General features: G+C 32.3%; 2 protein-coding genes and 1 long non-coding RNA gene across 3 annotated transcripts; 1 reads left to right on the forward strand and 2 right to left on the reverse strand.

Annotated features, from left to right (window-relative positions):
* Positions 1 to 15,193: 15,193 nt before the first annotated feature.
* On the reverse strand, positions 15,194 to 16,346 carry LOC111907441 (uncharacterized). The gene is made up of 3 exons (XM_023903214.2): positions 16,198 to 16,346; positions 15,710 to 16,085; positions 15,194 to 15,616 (listed from the first exon to the last, which is right to left on the reverse strand). The coding sequence occupies exons 1-3, from the start codon at positions 16,344 to 16,346 to the stop codon at positions 15,194 to 15,196; spliced, it is 948 nt and encodes a 315-aa protein (XP_023758982.2).
* Positions 16,347 to 18,145: 1,799 nt separating this feature from the next.
* Positions 18,146 to 19,330, forward strand: LOC111907098 (uncharacterized). The gene is made up of 2 exons (XR_008225168.1): positions 18,146 to 18,674; positions 18,848 to 19,330. It is a non-coding gene; the product is annotated as an uncharacterized LOC111907098 (long non-coding RNA).
* A 1,591-nt stretch (positions 19,331 to 20,921) lies between these two features.
* Positions 20,922 to 21,900, reverse strand: LOC111907434 (kinesin-like protein KIN-14D). The gene is made up of 6 exons (XM_023903202.1): positions 21,895 to 21,900; positions 21,700 to 21,789; positions 21,513 to 21,611; positions 21,213 to 21,395; positions 21,081 to 21,119; positions 20,922 to 20,984 (listed from the first exon to the last, which is right to left on the reverse strand). Exons 1-6 carry the CDS (start codon positions 21,898 to 21,900, stop codon positions 20,922 to 20,924), a joined length of 480 nt encoding a protein of 159 aa, XP_023758970.1.
* Between the last annotated feature and the right edge of the window lie 289 nt (positions 21,901 to 22,189).

The raw sequence follows: 22,189 nt of genomic DNA on the forward strand, positions 1-22,189 counted from the left end.
TTGAGCTTAGGAACTTCTGGAACAGACTGGAAATCAGCTTAAGGAATTAAGTCATTCTGACTGATCCCCACGATGTGGTGGTTGGGGTGAGCACGCTTGTTTTGTCGTATTGCAACCACGGCGTGGCCATGGATGGGCATGACATGGCGGTCAACTGTAGGTTGACTTTGACCTAAGTTTGACTTAGGGTCGTTTTGGGTATTTTGATTAGTATTTTGAGCTTAAGTGATTGTGATTATATAGGTGGTTGGTCGAGTCAATATTTGGGATAGTGATCTGTGTAGCTATTTCTTCAAACTGTGAGGTGAGTTTTCCTCATTGTACTTGTGGGTCGAAGACACCAATGTCGAGCTAAGTATCCTGCTATATAGGATGCTGTTATGCTAGTTATATGGTAGATTAGTAAATTTTTAGGATTACTTGTATTTGTTGGATATGTGTTTATGTTTATATGTTGTATATGTCAACATATTGTGGATGGGTTAAGGCGGTACTGCTTTGTATTGAAGGTTAAGATACCCGAGGCTAAGGATGAGCATTTGGACCGTAGAACCGACCGAAACCGGAATTGGTACCGAACCGGAATGGGATAGAACCGATCGGGCCGGGACCGGGACGATATTCTTGTGGATTTTTGGAACTGGAACCGGTAGAACCGACAAAAACCGGAACCGTATGTTGCTATTTCTTGAGGAATGGTTCCAACATTAAAGACACAACAAGAACCGGTAGGAACCGGGAACTGGTAGAACCGGCGGTCCGTTTCGGTTCTTAAATTCGGCCGACTTCAGTTCCTGGGCTGGGTCCGGTTCGGACCGTTTCCTGCTGGGTCGGTTCCTTAGCTCATCCCCACCCGAGGCGGTCCGGATAGTTTGTAGGCCCTACGAGGCGGTCCAATCAGGCTGAAGGCCTGTAGAGCGGTCCATATAGGTTGTAAGCCTGCGAGGTGGTCCAGTCAGGCTGAAGGCTCATACATGCATGCTACTTTTTGTTATGTTGTGTGATGGTGCTTTGGGGGAACTCACTATTCTTTAGCTTACAATTTCAGTTTATTGTTTTAGTTACTTAAGAGGATCAAGGGAAAGCGAAGGCGTGATTACGCACAACTTCCTGTTTTTATGATATTGAATGTTACCCCTGGCATTTGTATGTAAGACTAAGATTTGGCCCTCGGAACCGAAGGGAAAGACTATGATTTGGCCTATAGTATTATCTTCTTTCATGTGTGGTATTTGGTACTTGGGGAACTCAGTAAGCGTTATGCTTACAATTTGTGTTTATGGTTTCATGTACTTCTAGTTCAAAAAGAAAGGGTCCGACGTGATGCCACAACATCCTCCCCTCATGGTTTCCGCATTTGAAATAATTTGTATTATGATGATTTAGTACTATGATTTGTATAGGTTCCGAACAATTAATGAATGTTTTGAATGACTTTTAAATGAAAATTATATATATATATATATATATATATATATATATATATATATATATATATATATATCAACGTCCCAAAATAAATCCAATTTCATGTGAATATGTGACTGTTATGTACCTAAGCTTAGTTATAAAACATTTTAAACTACGTAGTTTTAAACAAAACAAATCTAATTTCATTTTCTCTTAATTTTGTTTTAATAGAATACCATTGAATTGCGTTAAATTATAGAATGAAAAAGATCAATTATATATCTTTTTATTGCAAAAAAATCATTAATGCTTATTGAGAAATTAAAAAATAATATTTTTTAACGAATATAACTCAAACGTTTTGTCCTTCAACTGAAAAACAATATCGAATTATTTGTCAAAAGTTAGATTAAGTTATTAAATGTCCTTCTTTTATCTTTTATTCTATTAGTTTTCATTTAAAATTTAGTAGGGCTGATTAAACGATTATGACTTTTAATGTTTTTAATTTCTTAGACACAATGAATAAAAGGAACTTAAATTCGATCGATTTAGTAAATTAATGATTAAAGAAGAAGAGTAAAAGAGATGTCATGATTAGTTTAGATATAAATGGATCAAAACTACATTGTTTTAAGGGTTCTATATGTAAGTCTAGGTGCATAACAATCACATAATCCCCTCTCTCTCTCTGTGTGTGTATATATATATATATATATATATATATATATATATATATATATATAGGGTTAAGTTCAAATGAGAACACTATTTGATATGTATAGTATTGTAATAATTATAATATGAATATATTCAATTTTATATTGCTATTCTACTATAATATATATATATATATATATATATATATATATATATATATATATATAGTAATTTAGTAAATTCTAATGTGAATGTTAAATATGTAATTATTTATATATTCGGTGATGAATAATATCATATCGTTGTATATATAAAATTCATGGTAGAATAATAACATAAAGTAGTGTTCTCACATTCTCACATTAAATAGTGTTCTCTTTTGAACTTAACCATATATATATATATATATATATATATATATATATATATATATATATATATATATAAAAGTAAATCACCTTCTCTAAAAGTTAAGGAAAGTGGGTTTCTAAGAATTAATGTGGATTTTCTTTGGATTTTTGAGGAATTTTGTTGGAATTTTGAGGTATTTTACCATATTCTCGTTTGGGTCGGGTCTATATGTTACTATATTTCTTAAATCTCGCACGTGTATCCCACCGTCTTAATCGTCCATCAAATTTTTAACACACGTATCCCATCATACGTCTTTTCCACCGCTTTCGATTCCTTCTTCAAGACTCCTCTTTTCTCTCTTTTTCTATACCTCACTGGTAATCGACTAGAATTTAGAGCTCAGGCGACATACCCTCCTTTGTGTTTCCTTTTTCTATTCGAAACGATTTCGGTTTATGATTTTTGAGTAGGTCACTTGCCCGACGACTTTAGTAAGCTCCATCTTTCACTCGAGCTGCTCCTCCCTCTCTCATTCCTTTTCTATTCATGTGAAATTGGGGATTTTTAGCATTTTTTTGTTATTGTTTCTCTATTTATTTCTTAATGGGCGAAGGTGGTTCAAAACATTGGATTTCTTCCTCTGATAATTCTCTCTTCCAGCGATATCCTCTATTGCTTGCTTATTCAGAATACAACCACAAATTAATTAGCCATGAAGTTCTTCCCAACTTGCTCGTCACTGCTTCTCCTCTTCTCTCTATCTATCTCCACACACACGACAGTAACCCTAACACTCACCTCTCTAACCCTAAAAAGTCGATAGTCAACTCTCTCGACCACCACCGCACCACATCCATAACTACCTGCCGTTCTCTCTCCTAGATACTACAATTAGAAAACTTCGATTTCTTTAGTTCTTCATCTATGAAACTGGTGTTTCTTTGCAACATGAAATTGTGGATGGTGTTGGTTCTAATGAGAAAAAACAAGAAACAAAGACCGATTTCCAAATGATCTCCGGTTTTGATTTTAGGGCTTTTTGGTTCTTGGCTACCAAGTAAAGGAAATAATTCTTCTTACAATTCCTATGTTTTTTTGTTCTTTTATGATGGGCACCGATTGAGGATTTTAGCATCTCATTTCTCTATTGTTGTTCTCCCCAATTAGGAATGCTCCCAAGTACATCGTCAAGATTTGATCAAAGGAAGGCTCCGTGCTTTTCTTTCCCTATTCATCGCCACTTCCAGCTAATTTGAAAGAACACCTACCACCGACTATGATCAAGTTGCAGATTCGACATATCTGGCATTCTGGTTGGCATCCCATTTTCCTCTTTTCGTGTCTTCTTTCCTTTCTTAAAAGTACAATTGTGTCATGGATTCAAATACAGGAAGAGATGGGACCAAACGGTTCTAATGTTGTATGTAAGTATTTACTTATTTACGATTTCGGTAATTCATTATTCAATCACTCCCCTCTCTAATTTAACATGTGATTCTCCTTTTGTGTTTTTTGGCACTATTAATTTGATTTAGGTTCAAGTTAGATCAAGCCAACAAATTATATTAGAAATGTTAAATTTCGAATGGTTGATTTCCACTCTCATGATGGATTTACAGTGTCTCATTTAACAATACCCTTCTATCTCCTTAACATTTTGTACGCGACCCCAACCTTCAGTTATTCATCCGTAATTCGTCTCACCCCCCTAATTCTCTAATAAGAATGTGACTCATCTAAATTCCAAAGTATTGTACTGAATGGGTCTTTTTGATCGATGCACGATAAGTTTCATACCTTGATTAGATATGGCCATATAGGTTTTTACGTATTTTGCAAAAAAATGATAATTAATTAGTAACCTTCTGTTGCAGTTGACATATAACCCTAACCATCATGAGAGTGACAATCTTTGTACTGGCATAGCTTCATATCCATTAATTGAGGAGAATGTAGATCAGGTAGAAGAGAATGGCCTTTAGTGTTTAAAGTCTAGCTTTTAACCTTCTTCCTCTTGCTCTCACTCAAACTCTACCATAGTTTCAGTTGAACCGTATACATTTCTCTTCTACCTATGTCAAGGTTCTTAATCCCCTTTTCTATCTCAAAATTTTTATATGGTAATATTTGTTTAACCGATTTCCATCCAATAATTATTTCTCCCTTCTATTTTGTAAAATTTGGTTAACAAATTCTTCCCCATCAGGCAGTGATTGTGGCCCATTCGTTTTGTGTTGCAAATTGTTGATTAATACTTTTGCTCAAAAACTTTTATTCAGGGGCTGAAGTCATTGATTTTGGGCTTCGTTCACCACTGTTTTCTACACTAGGGCGGATGATGGAGTTATTGTAAGTAAGAGTTTTGCTTTTATATATTTCAATTTTTTCCAAAACCAGAGACCTGGGAAAAATCTTTTCTTAAATGGTCAAAAAAGTATAAAGCTTTAATCACTACAGAAAATGTATTCTTAAAATTTCAAATAAGTATAAAGCTATCTGTATTTTGTCCACGAATTTAGTATAAGTATTGTTTGTCATAACTTCCAACTTTTGTGAAACAGAAGCTTGAATATCATTCTATACAATGCTATCTTATTTTATTTCCTGCCATTTTAAGGATTTTCATACTCTCCATTTAATTAGTTGTTTGCTATTTTACCCTTGTAGGTTGTTGACGTGAAGAAGAATGTAGGAACTATTCAGGGAGATGTTTATCCTGCTGCAGAACAACAGATGCTTATGCATCAAGGAGAAGTGCTTAAAGACAACAATGCGGCTAAAACTTCTATTGTTTCCATCATGTTTACCCAAGGTAAAATTAAATCCATTGTAAATTTGTAGAACCAATATTTTGATAGTATTTTTGCCTCCTTTTAAACTACTAAAACTATGGACCAAAAATGTAATTTACAAAAACAAACGGGAAGTGCACTATAATGAGTAGATAATCAATGTATAATGTCTTGATAAGAAAAGAGATTAAAATTACATTTTTGCAATGGAAAGAAATGGTATGATGTTCTAATAAAAAACAAATGAAAGTTTGTTGTTATTATCGAAAGAATTTGTGGATGATATTGTTGTGTGATTGTAAAGTGTAGAGAAAAGGTCGTTAGTTTTGATTCCCAGTGATGTAGATCCAATTTTTTTCTAATTTATTGTTAATGAATTTTAGTTCTTAAATATAGTTGGCCACAATAATTTAGTTGTTACCTCCATATGCCATCCACTTATGATTTACAAAACCTCAATGACAGACTTTAATGCTGAAATCATTGACATACACAACTCTAGAAGATCCAAAAATGTCTCTTTGCTATTGTAAGATAGGCAATTTTTATATGCTTATGATGAAACTCACTGGTCAGATACAAAAAATGAAAAAAATTATGAAAAGCAAAATAACTCATGTATATGCAACCCCCAAATAAATAAACTGCAATTGTGTGTCGCAATCAAGTATTCATTACATTGTTCGATACTCACTTCATAGACCTATAGGGTACAAGGGTAAACTGGTCATTGGCTCATATTTAGACAATTGATTCATACCAAAATCAAAAAAAGCTTGAATAATAATTATGTCACATTTTAAAGTTGTTTCCTCATTCTACTTGTTAAGAGTTATATGACAACAGTTTCATTTGTGTCTATGTGAGTTATAATATAATGCATGTTTAATATATGTTTCATTTTTCACACTTCTTTTCTTGCTACAGGTGCTAAATAAAATGTCATATTTATTTTCCTAGATGAATAGCCTTTTCTAATCGCAAAAGCAATAAACTTTAGATAGTACTGATCGATCCACAATAGAGAGGATACAGTAGCTGATGAAAGCCAACTATTACAAAGAAAGAAAAGGCATTACAGTGGATATACGCTTAGACCTAAAGATGATGTAAAGAAGAAACCTGATTAACATCTGATCTGCTACAAGAACCTCCTACAGAGGATGTATTAAGAACACCAACTATTTTTCTTCAAATTTGTTTTTTAATAACAATAGCTTAGCATCTTAATTTGAACATACAGACCAAAGCTTCAAAATGTTATTTCTATGCATTATGTTTTGTTATTATCATGGTTTTTCATTAAACTATTCATTGTTGCTTGTGTACGAACCCCAATTACCGATGATTAGTTTCTTTAAACTGTCAACATTATTTTTCGCCAGAACTTTGTATAGTGTAAGCTAAGGTAATTGGAAGTTTAAAGTATGCTTGGAATGGATATTTTGTTAATTTGTGGACTAATTTATGATGATTTGTTAACATGTCGAAATGGGACAGGAGAAATTCTAACAGCAAGGGTGCATGATGATAGGAATGGGAAATAAATTCTTGATTAAATACAAGAAATAATAGTGTACTTTCAGTTATTTGTGTGTTAAGATATCGTAGTCTTATTTATTTCTATTAAGGCATTTTCCTTATTAATCCATTGTATTATGAGAGCTTAACATGTTTATAACATTGTACTTTCAACTTTTCTAGACTTTTTGGTCATGCTTAAGCTTCGCTTTAACTGTAGCTTGGGTCGTGCTTAGCACGGGCGGAAGACGTACCTAGTATATATATATATATATATATATATATATATATATATATATATATATATATATATATATATATATATATATATATATATATATATATATATATATATATATATATATATATATATATGAAGGTTCAATATAGAACTACTTTAAACTCATAGAACCATAAAACTACACTTACCACCCTGATTTATTATTTGAATGATCTAGATTAAAAAGATGATATTATTAATAAAAAATAATTTATAATGTATAAATAAAAAATTTTATTTTTGAATCCACTTTTAGTTTTCGCACAATATCCTAAAATCAAGAGCTATCTAATTGAAACAAAAGCATATTAACAAATTTCAAGTAAACAATATAAAGGTAATTATTGTGTTATATATTTTTTTGAGTATATATTTAAAAATAAAGCAAGCAACCACCCCTAACACCAACTCTTCTTTTCTAGCCACTCAATAGCCACATATCAAAACTATCCAATTGACCACACATTACATATTTACATTACATGAACGATGAAACAAAAATCTCTTTAATGTTAACTTATTTTGCCTAGAGAAAAACCCATTGCGATTTGCAAATAGATCATGGGTCGAGCCATGGCTTTGGTTGGGTTGGAGGTCGGCTCCGAGCTGAGTGGCTCGACCAGTCTAGCTCTCATGACTGGAACTACCCGTGGCATCGTGACTCGTTCTAAACTCGTTATCAAGACCCAATCCATACACAAAGTCGATCACAAAGAGATGAGTCGTAGAGTTGTGCTAAGACTGATTACTAGTGGGCTAGCTTCGGCTTCTTTTGTTCAAATTGCGGATGTGAAAGTGAAACCTATTAAGGTGGGCCCACCTCCTGGTCTATCCACTGAACTATGTGAATCTCTGGCCACGTCATCTTATTCGTATTCTCTTTTCCCCATTTGTTTCATAGGTAAATCGTCATAGTTCAAGCACAATTGCAGATATAGGATGCTTGCTCTGAATAAGTGGTGTATACACAACATGTGTTTCTTTTCTTTTGTCTGAACATATATATCCATAAGTTACTATTTTATCCTTTTGTTTAAAATTTTTGCAAACAAACAAACATATTTTATTATAAATTAAAATTAAAATAACGTGTAAGTTTGATAACAATGTAATTATATTATCCAAATATAATTATATTTGATCGTAACATGGTTAGAAACTAAAACATGATTTAAAAATCAATATTACATTAAATAAAATCAAATATGCATGTGAATTTTCCCTAAACTTTGTCTGTATGATGCATTACTTTAAGCATAAAATATTTAAGAGTTTTGCACCAAATGCTTTATAATGCAGAAATGATTACACATTTTTCATATTTATAAATTTGTCTGTATGATGCATTACTTTAAGCACAGATATTTGCTCTGTTTGAGCACAACACTTCTATAAAAAGAAGAGACAATATGTTAAACAGAATATAGGCCAGTGAAAAGACAAAACTAACCTCCAAAACGGTTGAATTCAAGCTCAAACTCTCGTAATCTGACACCTGGCGTTTCCGGACTACCCTAAGTTGCTTTATTTCATCTAAGTACTTGTCTTCCTCGACTTGCAGTACGTGGTTGAGCCCATGATCTTACCAGTCACGATTTGCCTCTGTTTATCCAAAGGAACATCATAACCAGGTCGATTTTTCTGCAATTACATCGTCAGCTCACATTAGTAACTGAAATGATAAACCCTAAATGAGACTTATGAACAGAAAACGTGAATAACTCAAAAGCATTGTGCGAAGAAAAGTTCTTAATCAAATGTAACCATTCTAACTTCATCAATTATAAATGAGTGGCACCTAATTGTGGACGACTGCTGGACGATTACATTCACACATTTCAGAAATTAACGAACATGAACTCAAATTTAGATTATTGAGAAACTTACATTTACAGGGGGCTTGTTTTGGTTCTCAGAACTCATTGGGTTTTTGTCTATCTCCGATACCAGTTGAATAATCAATGAGAGCTTTTTGTTGTAGCCTTGAAATCTGCACTAATATTTGGTGTTTAAACGGAAGCCATTTTGGGGAAAAGAAAATTAACTGAAATTTCAAAGATCGGTTTGGGGAAAAATAAAACGTTACAATTTGAAATTTTGAATTTGAGATTATACCGAAATAATCCAACTTCTTATTGAAAATATGGGATTTTTATCTATTTATGTACATGATCTTGCATTCTATAAATTTATAAATTTATATTATTTTAGATTACGAAAATAAACGTACAAACTAAATAAGTAAATATGCAACAAACTAATAATAATCCTTATTTGAAAAACAAACTCCATTGCATACCCGCCAATTTTGGAGAGTGGAGACGAAAATTACAGGATCCAGTTTTAAATCACAAATCCCATTCCTCTTCTATAACATACCTGCATATTTATTATTTTGTAGGGTTAAATACACTAAATAGCATCCTACTTTTTTTTTTGAAAGATCTACCAATGTCATTTAATTAGAAATGTAATTTTCGTTGTAGGTTTTTTAAAGTATTATGTACTAATTACAATGCTCTAAATGGTTACACTTTCTAAAATACAATGCTATAAAACAACTATAAAACTTGTGATATGATGCATTTTGTAGGCAGCAGGAAGGAAGCAATGACTAAGTACATATTTTTTTTTTATTTTATTTTGAGTAGCAAAATTATTTTACCCTGGTCAAGACTTAAAATGGAATTTGGATACAAATGATCCATGCTAACACATATGGAATCACAAGGGATTAGAAACAAAGAGTTGTAATTGAATACAAAATAGGGAAAATGATTTAGAAGGGTAACTACCTCTTATCGGTGTTCACATATTGACAACTTCTTATTTTTTGTACATAAGAAAGCAACTAACTTGTTTTAACTATGTAACATCCCAAAAATCATGACCAAAAATTTCGTTTTTAATTTAATACTAAAACCATAATTGTCAAACCATTAATTTAATACTCCAGCATCGGGCCTCGCCCGGCATCAGGCTCCGCCTGGCATCGAGCCCCGCTCGGTATACAGATCTGTCTCTTTTAGGCCACGCCTGTCTCCGGGTCCCGCCCGCTAAACACATATAATCATATAACATGCTAACACATAAAGAAACATACTCTACTGTATCCCTGTCCTAAGAAACATACTCTACTGATAATGAGATACGGAACTTCGTCCGTACTCAGCTAGTTCCAGCCAGGGCTTCAGCAATGCAAAGTGAATCTCCTCACCGTGTGAATGGGTCTAAGACCACAATGCCAGCTCATGTAGTCTATGAGTAGGAAGAACTGAGGGTTAGCCCTAGGCATTATATGCTAGTATGTTATTCCAGACCAAGATCTGATGTCGGGCGGGTGCCCGAGGAATGTTTGCATGTTAGATTATACTTGTTGTCTGTGTGATACTTGTATGTGTCTGGTAAAGAGGTGAGTGTGGGTAAGGTCCCGTATCTCATCACTAGCTGAGTACGGATGATGTTTCGTATCTCATTGTTAGCAGAGTATGTTTCTTAGGACAGGGATACAATATAGTATGTTTCTTTATATGTTAGCATGTTATATGATTGTATGTGTTTAGCAGGCGGGGCCCCGATGCCGGAGTATTAAATTAATGGTTTGACAATTATGGTTTTAGTATTAAATTAAAAATGAAATCTTTGGTCATGATTTTTGGTATGTTACACAGTTAAAACAAGTTAGTTGCTTTCTTATGTACAAAAAATAAGAAGTGTCAATATGTGAACACGGATAAGAGGTAGTTACCCTCCTAAGTCATTTTCCCTTTGAGTTACCGGTTAAACCAGGTATTAGTCAGTAATATTAATGTAATTTAAACAGTTAAAACAAGTTAGTTGCTTTATTATGTACAAAAAAGAAGAAGTTGCTAATATGTGAACACAGATAAGAGGTAGTTACCCTCCTAAGTCATTTTCCCTACAAAATATGTCATTTTTATAATCTATTTAAAGAGAAATAAAATTATAAATTTTGATATATTCTTTTTTAATATTTATAGATTAAGATAATCTATCAATTTAAAACCAAATATTTTTTTCTTTCAATTTCATTCCATTCTTTATACTTTCTCTTCGTTTTTAAATCCCATTCCATTTTACTTTATTCTCTCTGCATTCTAATTCAAAATTTTGAAATAGATGTCATTCCTAGCTAGTTATATCTCTAAAATGGTCTGAAATCGAAGAAGTGGCGTTGGCTCGAGCATACATGGATAATTTCGATAATAAGCACATGAGTCAACATAGATCATCATATTTTTGGCGATCAGTTCTAGATCATTTTAAGCAACAAGTTGGGGGGTTCGGATCATTCAACCCATCATTTTTTTTCAAAATGGAAAGATATACATGGAAAAGTGAAAGAGTTTACACCTTATTCCCAAGTTCAATTTAACGAGAGAAATGAAAGGAAATGGGTGGAAATGAGAAGAAAATAAAAGAAATTGATGTTCCTGAGTTTCATTAAAGGAGAGAAGTGGAAGGAAATGGGAGGATCACTTTCCCTCCTAACTTTTCTTCTGAATTTGGGAGGATTTGGAAAGAAAGAACAAATTGATTCATTTTCCTTCCGCTTCTCTCCAACTCGGGAACACAAAAGAAAATTTTGTTTTCTTTTTCTTTCTTTTCTTTTTTCTCATGACTTTCTTTTCTTTTCTCTTCTTTTCTTTTGTTAAACTCGGGAATGAGGCGTTAATGTTATTTTCACTCAGAAATACTTGTGAACGTGGAGTTTCTAAAAAAGAAGTTTTAAACACAACAAAAAATGAGTATTGCAAACACCATAATGAAAGATTTTGGACACAAGACGACATGAAATATTTTAAAAATTACATGTCTTTTTTTAGAATATAAGTATTTCTTTTCGTCTTCATTTGTCGTTTGTAGTATGGTTTTTTAGTTATTTCCTTTGTTGTTTTAGTATGATTTAATTTATGTTATTGTAGTGTTGTTTTAATTTTATTATTGTAGTGTGGTTTTTAATTAAATGTTACTATTAATATTGTTATATATATATATATATATATATATATATATATATATATATATATATATATATATATATATATATATATATATATATATATATATATATATATATATATATATATTTGGTTTTCAAGATTAAAAATTTATAAAAATGTTATGTTGTATTTAATTTTGTATTTCCTATTTTAAATTAATTAAAAATAGTGATGTACCAAATGGGTTGAATGAATTGGAAAAATATTGTTTCCATGTAGCGTGGATAGAGAAAAATAGAAAAAAGAAAAAGAAAAAAAATGTTATGAAGTCCAGATGACACTAAATTGAATGGGTTGAATTGTTTGCACTCCTACCAACTTAACTTAAGTATTACACTTTTACCTTTTACTCCATTTTGATGTAATGAAAAATTATTCCATTTTGAGTAAAAAAATAGAGGCCATGATAGAACACATTTTTACTAATCAAATTATATTAGAGTGAAGTACACTATTTTGTCCATCCTCACCATTGTTTTGAAAACCGGACCGGACCGGCCGGTTGAACCGGTTTAACCGGGAACCGGTCGTGATCCCGGTTTTTTAAGTCTTCAGAACCACTTGAAAATTAAACCGGCAAAAACCGGCAGTTTAGCATAAAACCGGTCTGAACCATTCTGGTCTAACCATAAAAAACCAACGGTTCTAAAAATATATATATAAAATTTGTACTGAGTGAAGATTGAAGGGGACCCACGCTTTTAAAGGAGAAGCCCATTCTTCGTTAGGAGGACTGCATGGACTTCACACACTTATATAGAACTCTAAAAGCTCCCCAACTTCAGTTTTTCATCGATGTGGGATTTGTTAACAACTTAAACATAAAACATTTATTCATACATCTCACTCCTCTCTACATTCAATAGTCGTAGCTTTTTTTTTTTTTTTTTTACTTTTACTTTTCCATTATTTTTATAACAAACATTTGAAAAATAATCACACCGCATAAATTATTAAAACATAAAACTTAAAATGTGTTGCTTCATTTTAAATCAATATATATATATATATATATATATATATATATATATATATATATATATATATATATATATCAACACGTCATCCGGTTCATCCGGTTTTTGGGACCGGTTCAACCGGTCGAACCAATTAAACCATCGACCCGGTACGACAACCGGTTCGATGTCCGGTCCGGTTTTCAAAACATTGATCCTCACAACGAAAAGGGCCTTGGTAGAACACATTTTCTTTTACATTTTTGGTCGATCCAAAAATTGCACTTTTGGTTCCAAATAGTTTCTTCTTGCAAATTTGGAAAACATGCACTCAATTTTATAGTTTAATGAGACTGCAAATCTAACTTACACCTTAAATCTACATATGTCCACGACGGGACTTGAACCCTCAACCTCAAGGAAGGAGAGCAACACCAGATACCATTGGAATAGAAGCTCTTTAATAACTCATATGTATTCATTATAATCCATACTAAGCTAGTAAGCTTGATTCGTACAAATGCTAAATAAGAATTTGAGTCTCTTTAGTTTTTTCAATATCACTTTTTTGTATCGTTGAATCATGTGCTTCTTGTTAAATTAAGTGAAAATAAATGGATATCAAATATTTTTTTTCCAAGCCGATATAAACATTCTATTAAAACAAAACATTGTTCCAAAACCATTAATAATAAAAATCCTTTCCATCTTCGCTCACTTGCTTGAAATTCATTAGAATATAATAATGTAGTTTATTTTTGCTTGTCTGCATCATCTCTTGAACCCTATGATAACACCATACAAAAATGTCAAAATGCAACAAAAGAGTTTCGTGTTTCAGCCAATTTAAATGAAATGATGTTATGATCAACAAATAAATACTGCTTTTGTAACAATCATGCAGGTCTCATGACAGTGAAAGTAAAAAAAATGGAGACAAAAGACTTACCTTAGCATCAACAATATGAGCCTCATAAACGAGACACAGTTTCTCCAATGTTATGTTGTACTTTGATATCATATTTTTCTCCTTTTCTAGGTTTTTGTTTGCACTTTCAAGTTTGATGTTACGCTCTTGCAAAATCTTATTCTGATTTTCTAATGTTTCCACCTGAAAAAAAAAATAATTGGAAAAACAACTATCTGAAATCAATCCCACATTTTGTAGTTAATTTTATTGCATGGTTGTGGATTATCCTGTTTATATTACCTTCTGATGGGCCCTTCCAAGCTCATCCCTTAAAGAATCTAGCTTCTTTTCTAGAACGATTCTACCCTCCGTTTCTTTCTTAAGACGTTCAAGGGCAGTAGCTAACTGTTGTTGGGGATTTGGAATTTCGGGGATCCTTAGCTATAAAAGATAAAAGGAAGTGCGAATGAATGCTAATTGGCACCCAACACTACATTCTAACAAATACTCAAGATAATACTACAGATTAACAAGTGATTAACAAGACAAACTAACCATCATCGGCTTTTCAAAATCCTTGTTGAATAGGGACATTAGTGCTTCCCTGCACCCACCTGCAGACGTTGAAGTTAATATATATGAAGTGATGGGTTCTATAGCGTGCATAAATTAGCAATAAAATTCGTGATAAATTATAGCACAAATGACTTAAACACTTTATAGCATCCAAACGTTATCGATCTAAATCCATAGAAATCATACCTTCGTAATGGGATGGGGGAAGAATCGCCGAAAACAGAAATTTCATTTCACAGATGTCGGGCTTGGATGAGAAGGAAAGGGAAAGCGGGAAGCAGAAATAAGACCATAAGGTGTGGGCAACTAGATGCAACACCATTTTGGTGCCACATCATCAAGGGTGTTATAACACCAAGTGAGGAAATGGGCAACATGTTATATTTTGTTATGACACCAACTTTTTTTTCATTTTATAATTTATTTTATTTATTTCGATTTTTTTTTAAATTGAGACAAATATTTTTTAAATTAAAAATAAATAAAACATAATGTTTAAAAAGTATAAAAAACAATTAAAAATTTCTAAAAATTAAAATTAACATAAAGACTAAATTACACATAATATCCAAAAACAAACAAAAAAAAAGAAATAACATCCAAATTCAAAAAAAAAAATACAATGCTATTCGTTATCGTTATTGTTACCATAGAAGATATGATCCGCCAAGTCCTCTCGAAGTTGTCTGTGTTTATTTGTGTCCTGAATGTCAACAACGCGATGCAAATAATCCGCTGTTCCCGGTTGAAACTGAATGTGTCTGGGCTCCGTTGGGATATAGTGTGCAATATTTCGCCCTTTTATCTTCTACTACCATGTTATGCATTATGATACATGCATACATGATATATCGTAAAGTTTCTAAATCCAATGGTCGTGCTGCATGTTCGACTATATGCCACTTCGCCTTCAGCACTCTAAAAGCACGTTCCACATCCTTACGTGCTCCTTCTTGTCTTCTCTTAAAAAATTTATCTCGTTCTTCAACCGGGTGGCGGAATGCCTTCACGAATGTGGAATACTGAGGATATATTCCATCTGTAAGGTAATACCCATATTTGTATTCGTTTCCATTCACCGTGAAAGGAGCATCCGGGGCTTTTCCATTCAAAAGATCGTCGAATATTGGCAACTGATCAAGCACGTTGATGTCGTTGTTGGAACCCGCAACCCCAAAAAATGCATGCTAAATCCATAAATCTTGAGAAGCGACGGCCTCTAACACCAAAGAAGGTGATCCGTGATGACCACTTGCGTATTGCCCTTTCCATGCTACCGGACAATTTTTCCATTTCCAGTGTGTGCAATCAATGCTTCCGATCATTCCGGGAAACCCATGGCGTTCTTCATGCGCCGCATACAATTCTTGCAAATCATGCAACGAAGGTTTCCGCAAATACACGTCACCAAAAGTTTCAACAACACCCCTTGACAATGTATACAAACTCTCTCTTGCGATTCTTTCGGACATTCTCATATAGTCATCCATGGTGTCGGGTGACTCCCCCATAGCCATCAAACGAACGGCCGCAACACATTTCTGCAACGTTGTAAACCCGCGTCTACCTCTAGCATCATATCCTAATTGAAAAAATCCGTACCTAAACATAAATTAACTACAGTTTAAAAGTATATTGCATATGTTGTAAAATTAAAGAAACATGTAGTACATTTTTATTTATTTTGTATAAAAATATAGTAAAGAAATGATACCGGCTTTCCAAGGCGTTGACGATTCGTAAGAACACATCCCTATTCAAACGAAATCTTCTTTTGAAGTCCTTCGCCTCGTATACACAATTATCCGCAAAGTAATCGTGATATAGATGTTCGTGTCCTTCCTCGCGATTTCTGTTTAACATCGCACGTCTTGTTAGTAGCGGGGCTGGGTCTGGTTGTAGCAGGTCGGTAGTGTAATAATGATACATCATCCTAAAGAAAATATCGTCATCTGAATCATCGGACGAGTCGAAAGGATCCATATTTTTTTTGAAGATAATTGAAAGTATGTAGAGAGGAGAAGAGAAAGTGTGAAAATTTTAAAATAAAATAGGAGGTATTTATAGGATAATAAATTGTTTTTTTTAATAATTAATTTTTTTTAAAGCGTTGCACTCAAACGGTCAAAAGATCTGTTTCTTCCCGTCGCCACGCCAACGAGATGCGCCTTCAACGAGTTGCAACGAGCAGGGGGGGCGGTGTTCCCCCCGTTAGGCAGCCGTTGCGGTCGAGCCACGTCAGCCTCGTTGCTTCTCGTTGGTCCCATACCGAACACTCTAAGAAACCTCAGGCAAACAAAACGTTTCATCTCCACCGAACTACCTAACTTCTCGTTCCCTATAATAAATTAAATATTATCTATATGATTCTCCAAAAAAAAAATTACGCTCCAAAATCCAAATATATATATGACGAATTAAAATACGATGAATACATAATCTACAATAAAAGAATAGATAATAAACTTCAAATTTATTGAATACATAATCTGCAATAAAAGAATAGATAATAAACTTCAAATTTATGTTTATAAATAAAAAATAAATAACCAAAAACCAAATAATGTTGAGATTGTAAAGTCATATTTTTACAAGATCCAACTATAAATAATACAAACTCATGATAACAACCATAATTATATTTTAATGATATGTTGTTAATTATTATCGTTTCGATTATTGCTAAAACTAGATGTGAGATCCATGTATTATATAGTTTATTTAAAAGAAAAAACTAAATATAAAATTCTAAATATTTGAAAAGTTTGAATTTATAAGAAAAAATTAAGAAAATATTGAATTATAAAAATAAAATGTTTTTTTTCTTTTAAATTTAATCAAATAATATTCCCTAATAACTAAAGATCTTTTTTGCCACATGTTTCATTCTCATTTATTTTACCACATGTAATTTTGTGGTTATTTTAACTTAATTTTTATTTCACATATCATTTTATGGTTTTTTTTTCATTTTATTAAATTCCAGATATCATTTATAAGAAAAGTTTGAATTTGTAAGAAAAGTAAGAAAATGTTGAATTATAAAAATAAAGTGTTTTTTTCTTTTAAATTTAATCAAATAATTTAGATAAATAAATAAATAAAATTAATGAATATTTAATTTAGTAATTTTAAAATTAGAAAGAAAATTCATTAATGAAATTGATATGCATTTATTATTGTATTTAAATGCTATCTGGAATTTAATAAAATGAAAAAACCATAAAATGACATGTGAAATAAAAATTAAGCTATAATAACCACAAAATCACATGTGGTAATTAAAATAAACGAGAATGAGACATGTGGCAAAAAAGATTTTTATTTATTAGGAGGATATTAGTGAATGGAAATTGTTTTCCTTTTTTAATGTAAATTGTTAAAATATGCTCAAATCAAAATATGTATATTTTAAAATACAAATCAAAATAACTTAGATAAGGTTGGTCCATCAATGTTATTTCATTATTTTCTCTTTTTTGGTTTTAATTTTAACAGCTTAGGAATCTTTTTCTAATTTTCTACCACCACCAACATAATCTAATGATGATCATTTTTACTGTAACACTTCCACGCCGCTCCCGAGTTCAACTTAAGGAGAGAAAAGAAAGGAAATGGACAGAAATGAGAGAAAAGTAAGAGATTGATGCTCCCGAGTTTCATTAAAGGAAGGGAGTGGAAGGAAATGGAAGGATCACTTTCCCTCCTAACTTTCCTTCCGATTTGGGAGGATTTGAAAAAAAGAATAAAATGTTTACCTTTCCTTCCATTTTTTCTCCGACTCCGTAGAAAAAAAAAAGACAAATTTGTTTCCTTTCTTTTCTCTTCTCTTCTCTTCTTTGCTTCAACTCGGGAGTGGGGTGTTCAAGATGGATTACATCTAGGTCCGGATCTTAGCCTATCTTAGGCTAAGAGGAGAACACCGCCCCTTAGCACTCGCTAGGGGGCTCACCAAGGAGAAGACGCTACAGAGGTAGCGAGAGGAGAGAAGCGGGAGCTTGGCTGTGATTGGAGAAAGCCTGGAGCCCTAGATTCGCCATTTTCTCAGCCACCCGCCTCCAGTTTCAACATTGATCGATTGGAGCCCTAAATACCTTACCTTTGTGATTTGTGATCTGGATGTTTAAAGGCGAAGATGATTAATTGTTCATTGAGCACATAAAGCAACCTTCTGATCTGAACTTTAAAAAGGTATGAATTGTTGTTGGTTTTACAAAATTCAAGTTTTGACTATAGTTTGTGTTTGTTCTTGCCTTCTTCATCACCACAACGTTTCTACCTTCCTCTGGTGACCCCAATTGCTAATTTTTTTTTTACTCCCAAGGATCCAACTGTTTAATCTTTCAATGTTCTTCATTTTTAAGATGAAAAACAGAAACATAAATGGGATCACTGAAATTGTAAATGGAATTGGTGGTTTGAGTTTCTTCTTCCCCCCCGATGACTGAACTGTATTTTGCTCTTCAATTTGGAGATGGAAAACTGAAACGAAAGTGGCAAAGGGCACTAGACAAACTTTTTTTTTCTGGTTCTGATCATCTTGGAGTGAATAAAAATGAAGATGGACAACAGAGGCTATATATGTCAATATGCCCACCAAGTGTTTGGTAAAATGCCTAATTGACAAAATCATTCCCAACACTTTTAAATGGTATAGATTGAAGTTCCTCTCCAGCCCATTGTAAAGTTTTATTATGTTGAGAACCATTCTCAATTTGTAAAGTTTTATTATGTTTTCCAGTCTCAAGTCTCCATTTAATGTTTTTTTTCTTGGGTCAAAACAAACATGAGCTGATGTTCTTTTCTTCATAAAGAAATTTCAAATCCAAAATTGGTGATGTGAGTAATTGGATTGTTTTGTGAGTAACTGGATTGTTTCAGGTTTTTTTATGGTTGGACAGTTTTACCCTTGTAATAGTTGGACAGTTTTAACGTTTTTATTATGGTTCATTTGATTAGTATGGAATGGAATCAAGATTAGAATGAAATCAAGAATAGAATGTAATTTAATAGTTTGTAACATCAAGATTAGAACAAGAATGGAATGGAATGAAGATTGGAATGGAATCAATAAGAGAACAGGAATAACAGCTGCACAGTGACAGAAAAGAGAAATGCTGGACAGGAACAAGAATGGAATCAAGTGGAGATTGGAATGGAATCAATATTAGAACAAGAAATTGAGTATAACATGTTTTTGTCCAAACCAAACAAAACTAAACAAAAACAAACATAAATTGAACCAAATAAAAGAAACAAAGTCGACTCAAACAAACACATACAGGTTGAATTTTTGCCCAAATCAAACAAACAGAACCAAATTAAACAAACACAAGAAAGATAACCAAAAGGTAATTACTTTATGTGATATTAAATAAATCAAAAAAAGTTTGTGTAATATTAAAAAAATGTTTGTCTATTAAAATAAAATAATTAAATTAAATTAAAAAAAAAGAAAGAAAAAAATGGAGTGCTAGGAGTGTTACCACTCCCTACTAAATGTCAAGATTAGGTGTTAAATGGAGAAAAATGAGGTGTCACTCAAAACGCTGACATGGCAAGGTGTCAAGAGTGTTACCACTCCCCTTAGCCTTATAAGCTTGAAACTTATGATGGCTTGTTATTCAAATATTGGTTTTTTGCACTCGTATAATTTTTCCATAAAAACCAAACTAAAATCACTTGTTGTCATTATGCAAATTTACTTGTATATATTAGAGTATGATTATGATTATTATTTCTTAAGTTTACCTTTATTTATATTGAGGATAAAAATTCCATTGTTATGGTTTTTCTTCGGCGAATAAGATGATGAATAATTCTCATCCGTAGAGTTTCCTTTTAACTATTTTTTTTTCTTCAAAAAATATCATGTTACAAAGAATATATAATATATGTAGTTGGGAAAATGACTTATCGAGGATAGTCACTTCTAAATTTTGTTTATATTTTGTAACTTGGGAGGGTAAACAAGTTTTTTTTATTGTATTACTTTTTTAAGTTTTTTATACAAACTTCACCAATAAACTAAGATTAATATCAAATTTAGCCAACAATTTCTTTTTTACAATTTCTATAACATTTTTTTACACTTGGTCACCTATGTGCTCTTACATATTTATTTTTATGCATGTTTTTATTTAATATTTTTCGTTTTCATAAATTAATGGTTTCTCTTCTTGTTAAATCAAGAGAAAATATCTCCATGTCAAATATTTATTTTTTTCCCAGTCGATATAAAAGGAAACAGTATGTGTATGAATGCCTATAGGAGCAAAGCTAGTAAAACATAAATTCTTTTTCCAAGTTGTACATTTGCTCAGAGTATAAGATAGTGTTTTAGCGCTACTCTGCTCACAAAATCAAGATAAAACATTTGCTCCAAAACCATAAATCACAAAAATCCCTACCATTTTTGCTTACTTTCTTCAGTTATCCTTAGAGTATATCTGCATCCCTCAATGCAGTTCCTTTTTGCTTGACAACATCATCTCTTGAATTCTATGATAACACCATAAAAATTGTCAGAATGCAAAAACAAAGTTTTATGTTTCAGTCAAATTTAATGAAATCATGTTATGATCAACAAATATATACTGCTTTTGTATCAATCATAACAAGTTTCATGACATTTGTCTAACAACATAAAAGCTAAAAAGTCATGGGTAATGTTAAATTTGATATAATGATATGTAAAAGTAAAAAAAAAAATGGAGACAAAAGACTTACCTTAGCATCAGCAATCTGAGCCTCATAAATGAGACACGGTTTCTCCAATGTCATGCTGTACTTTAATATCATATCTTTCTCCCTTTCTAGGTTTTTGTTTGCATTAGTAGCTCTTTCAAGTTGATCTTCAAGTTTGATGTTATGCTTTTGCAACGTTTTATTTTGATCTTCTAATGTTTCCACCTGAATAATCAATAATGAAGAAATTCAATATTTGAATTCTGAAATCAGAAACACATTTTGTAGTTTTATTTTTATAGTTGTATGGTTGTGTTTTCTCTTATTTATATTACTAATTACCTTCTTATTCGCAGTCAATGCATTCTGTTGGACCCTTTCAAGCTCCTCCTTTAAAGAATCTTGATTCTTTTCTAAAGTCTTAAGACATTCAAGGGCATCCTAATAATGTATGCAAAAGAAATTCAAGATAAGAAACAACTAGAGAATGTAATTAGATAACACGGAATTGTTAGATCAAAAGTCTTACTAGCTTCTGTGACCTTTCAGCTGCCAAACTTTCTGTGGTAATAGCTATCTGTAGTTGGAGCGACGTTATTTTCATTTTTTGGAATTTCTCCTATAAAAGAAGTGTGAATGAAATCATGAATGATAATGGGAAGATTAGATGCTAACAGAAAACACGAGATAACAGATTAATGGGTGAATAACAATACGAACTAACCTTCATCTGCTTACTCAAATCCTCGTTGATTGGATTTGGGGAAGGTGATAGATTGCCTCTACCCGCAGGCGTTGAAGCGATCGTACTAAGATGTAATGAATATTAATTTGAAAACATATGTTTGGGAATCTGTGGTTTATGAGATTGTTTTGATTAACTCAAAAGTGAAAAAATTTCTTTGTAAAAATTGGGTCATTACAAGTTGGTATCAGAGCCTTAGTTTGAGGGATCCGGGCACATCCTCGGGTGTGACAGGACTCAAACTAAGGAGGTGATAAAATGTTTCCAAAAGTAA

This window comes from Lactuca sativa, chromosome 7 (genome assembly GCF_002870075.4).
Source record: "Lactuca sativa cultivar Salinas chromosome 7, Lsat_Salinas_v11, whole genome shotgun sequence".
NCBI classification, from domain to species: domain Eukaryota; kingdom Viridiplantae; phylum Streptophyta; class Magnoliopsida; order Asterales; family Asteraceae; genus Lactuca; species Lactuca sativa.

What these genes read in the sequence shown, in the direction of transcription:
- LOC111907434 (XM_023903202.1), bottom strand. An exon ending in CTGAAAGGTCACAGAAGCTA is followed by an intron (nt 21,612 to 21,699) that starts GTAAGACTTTTG and finishes ATACATTATTAG; the next exon opens with GATGCCCTTGAATGTCTTAA. An exon ending in TTATGATTGATACAAAAGCA is followed by an intron (nt 20,985 to 21,080) that starts GTATATATTTGT and finishes GTGTTATCATAG; the next exon opens with AATTCAAGAGATGATGTTGT.
- LOC111907441 (XM_023903214.2), bottom strand. Translation starts at nt 16,346, where the DNA reads ATGTTAAACAGAAATCGCGAGGAAGGACACGAACATCTATATCACGAT. An exon ending in GTCAACGCCTTGGAAAGCCG is followed by an intron (nt 16,086 to 16,197) that starts GTATCATTTCTT and finishes ATTTATGTTTAG; the next exon opens with GTACGGATTTTTTCAATTAG. An exon ending in ATCACGGATCACCTTCTTTG is followed by an intron (nt 15,617 to 15,709) that starts GTGTTAGAGGCC and finishes GTGCTTGATCAG; the next exon opens with TTGCCAATATTCGACGATCT.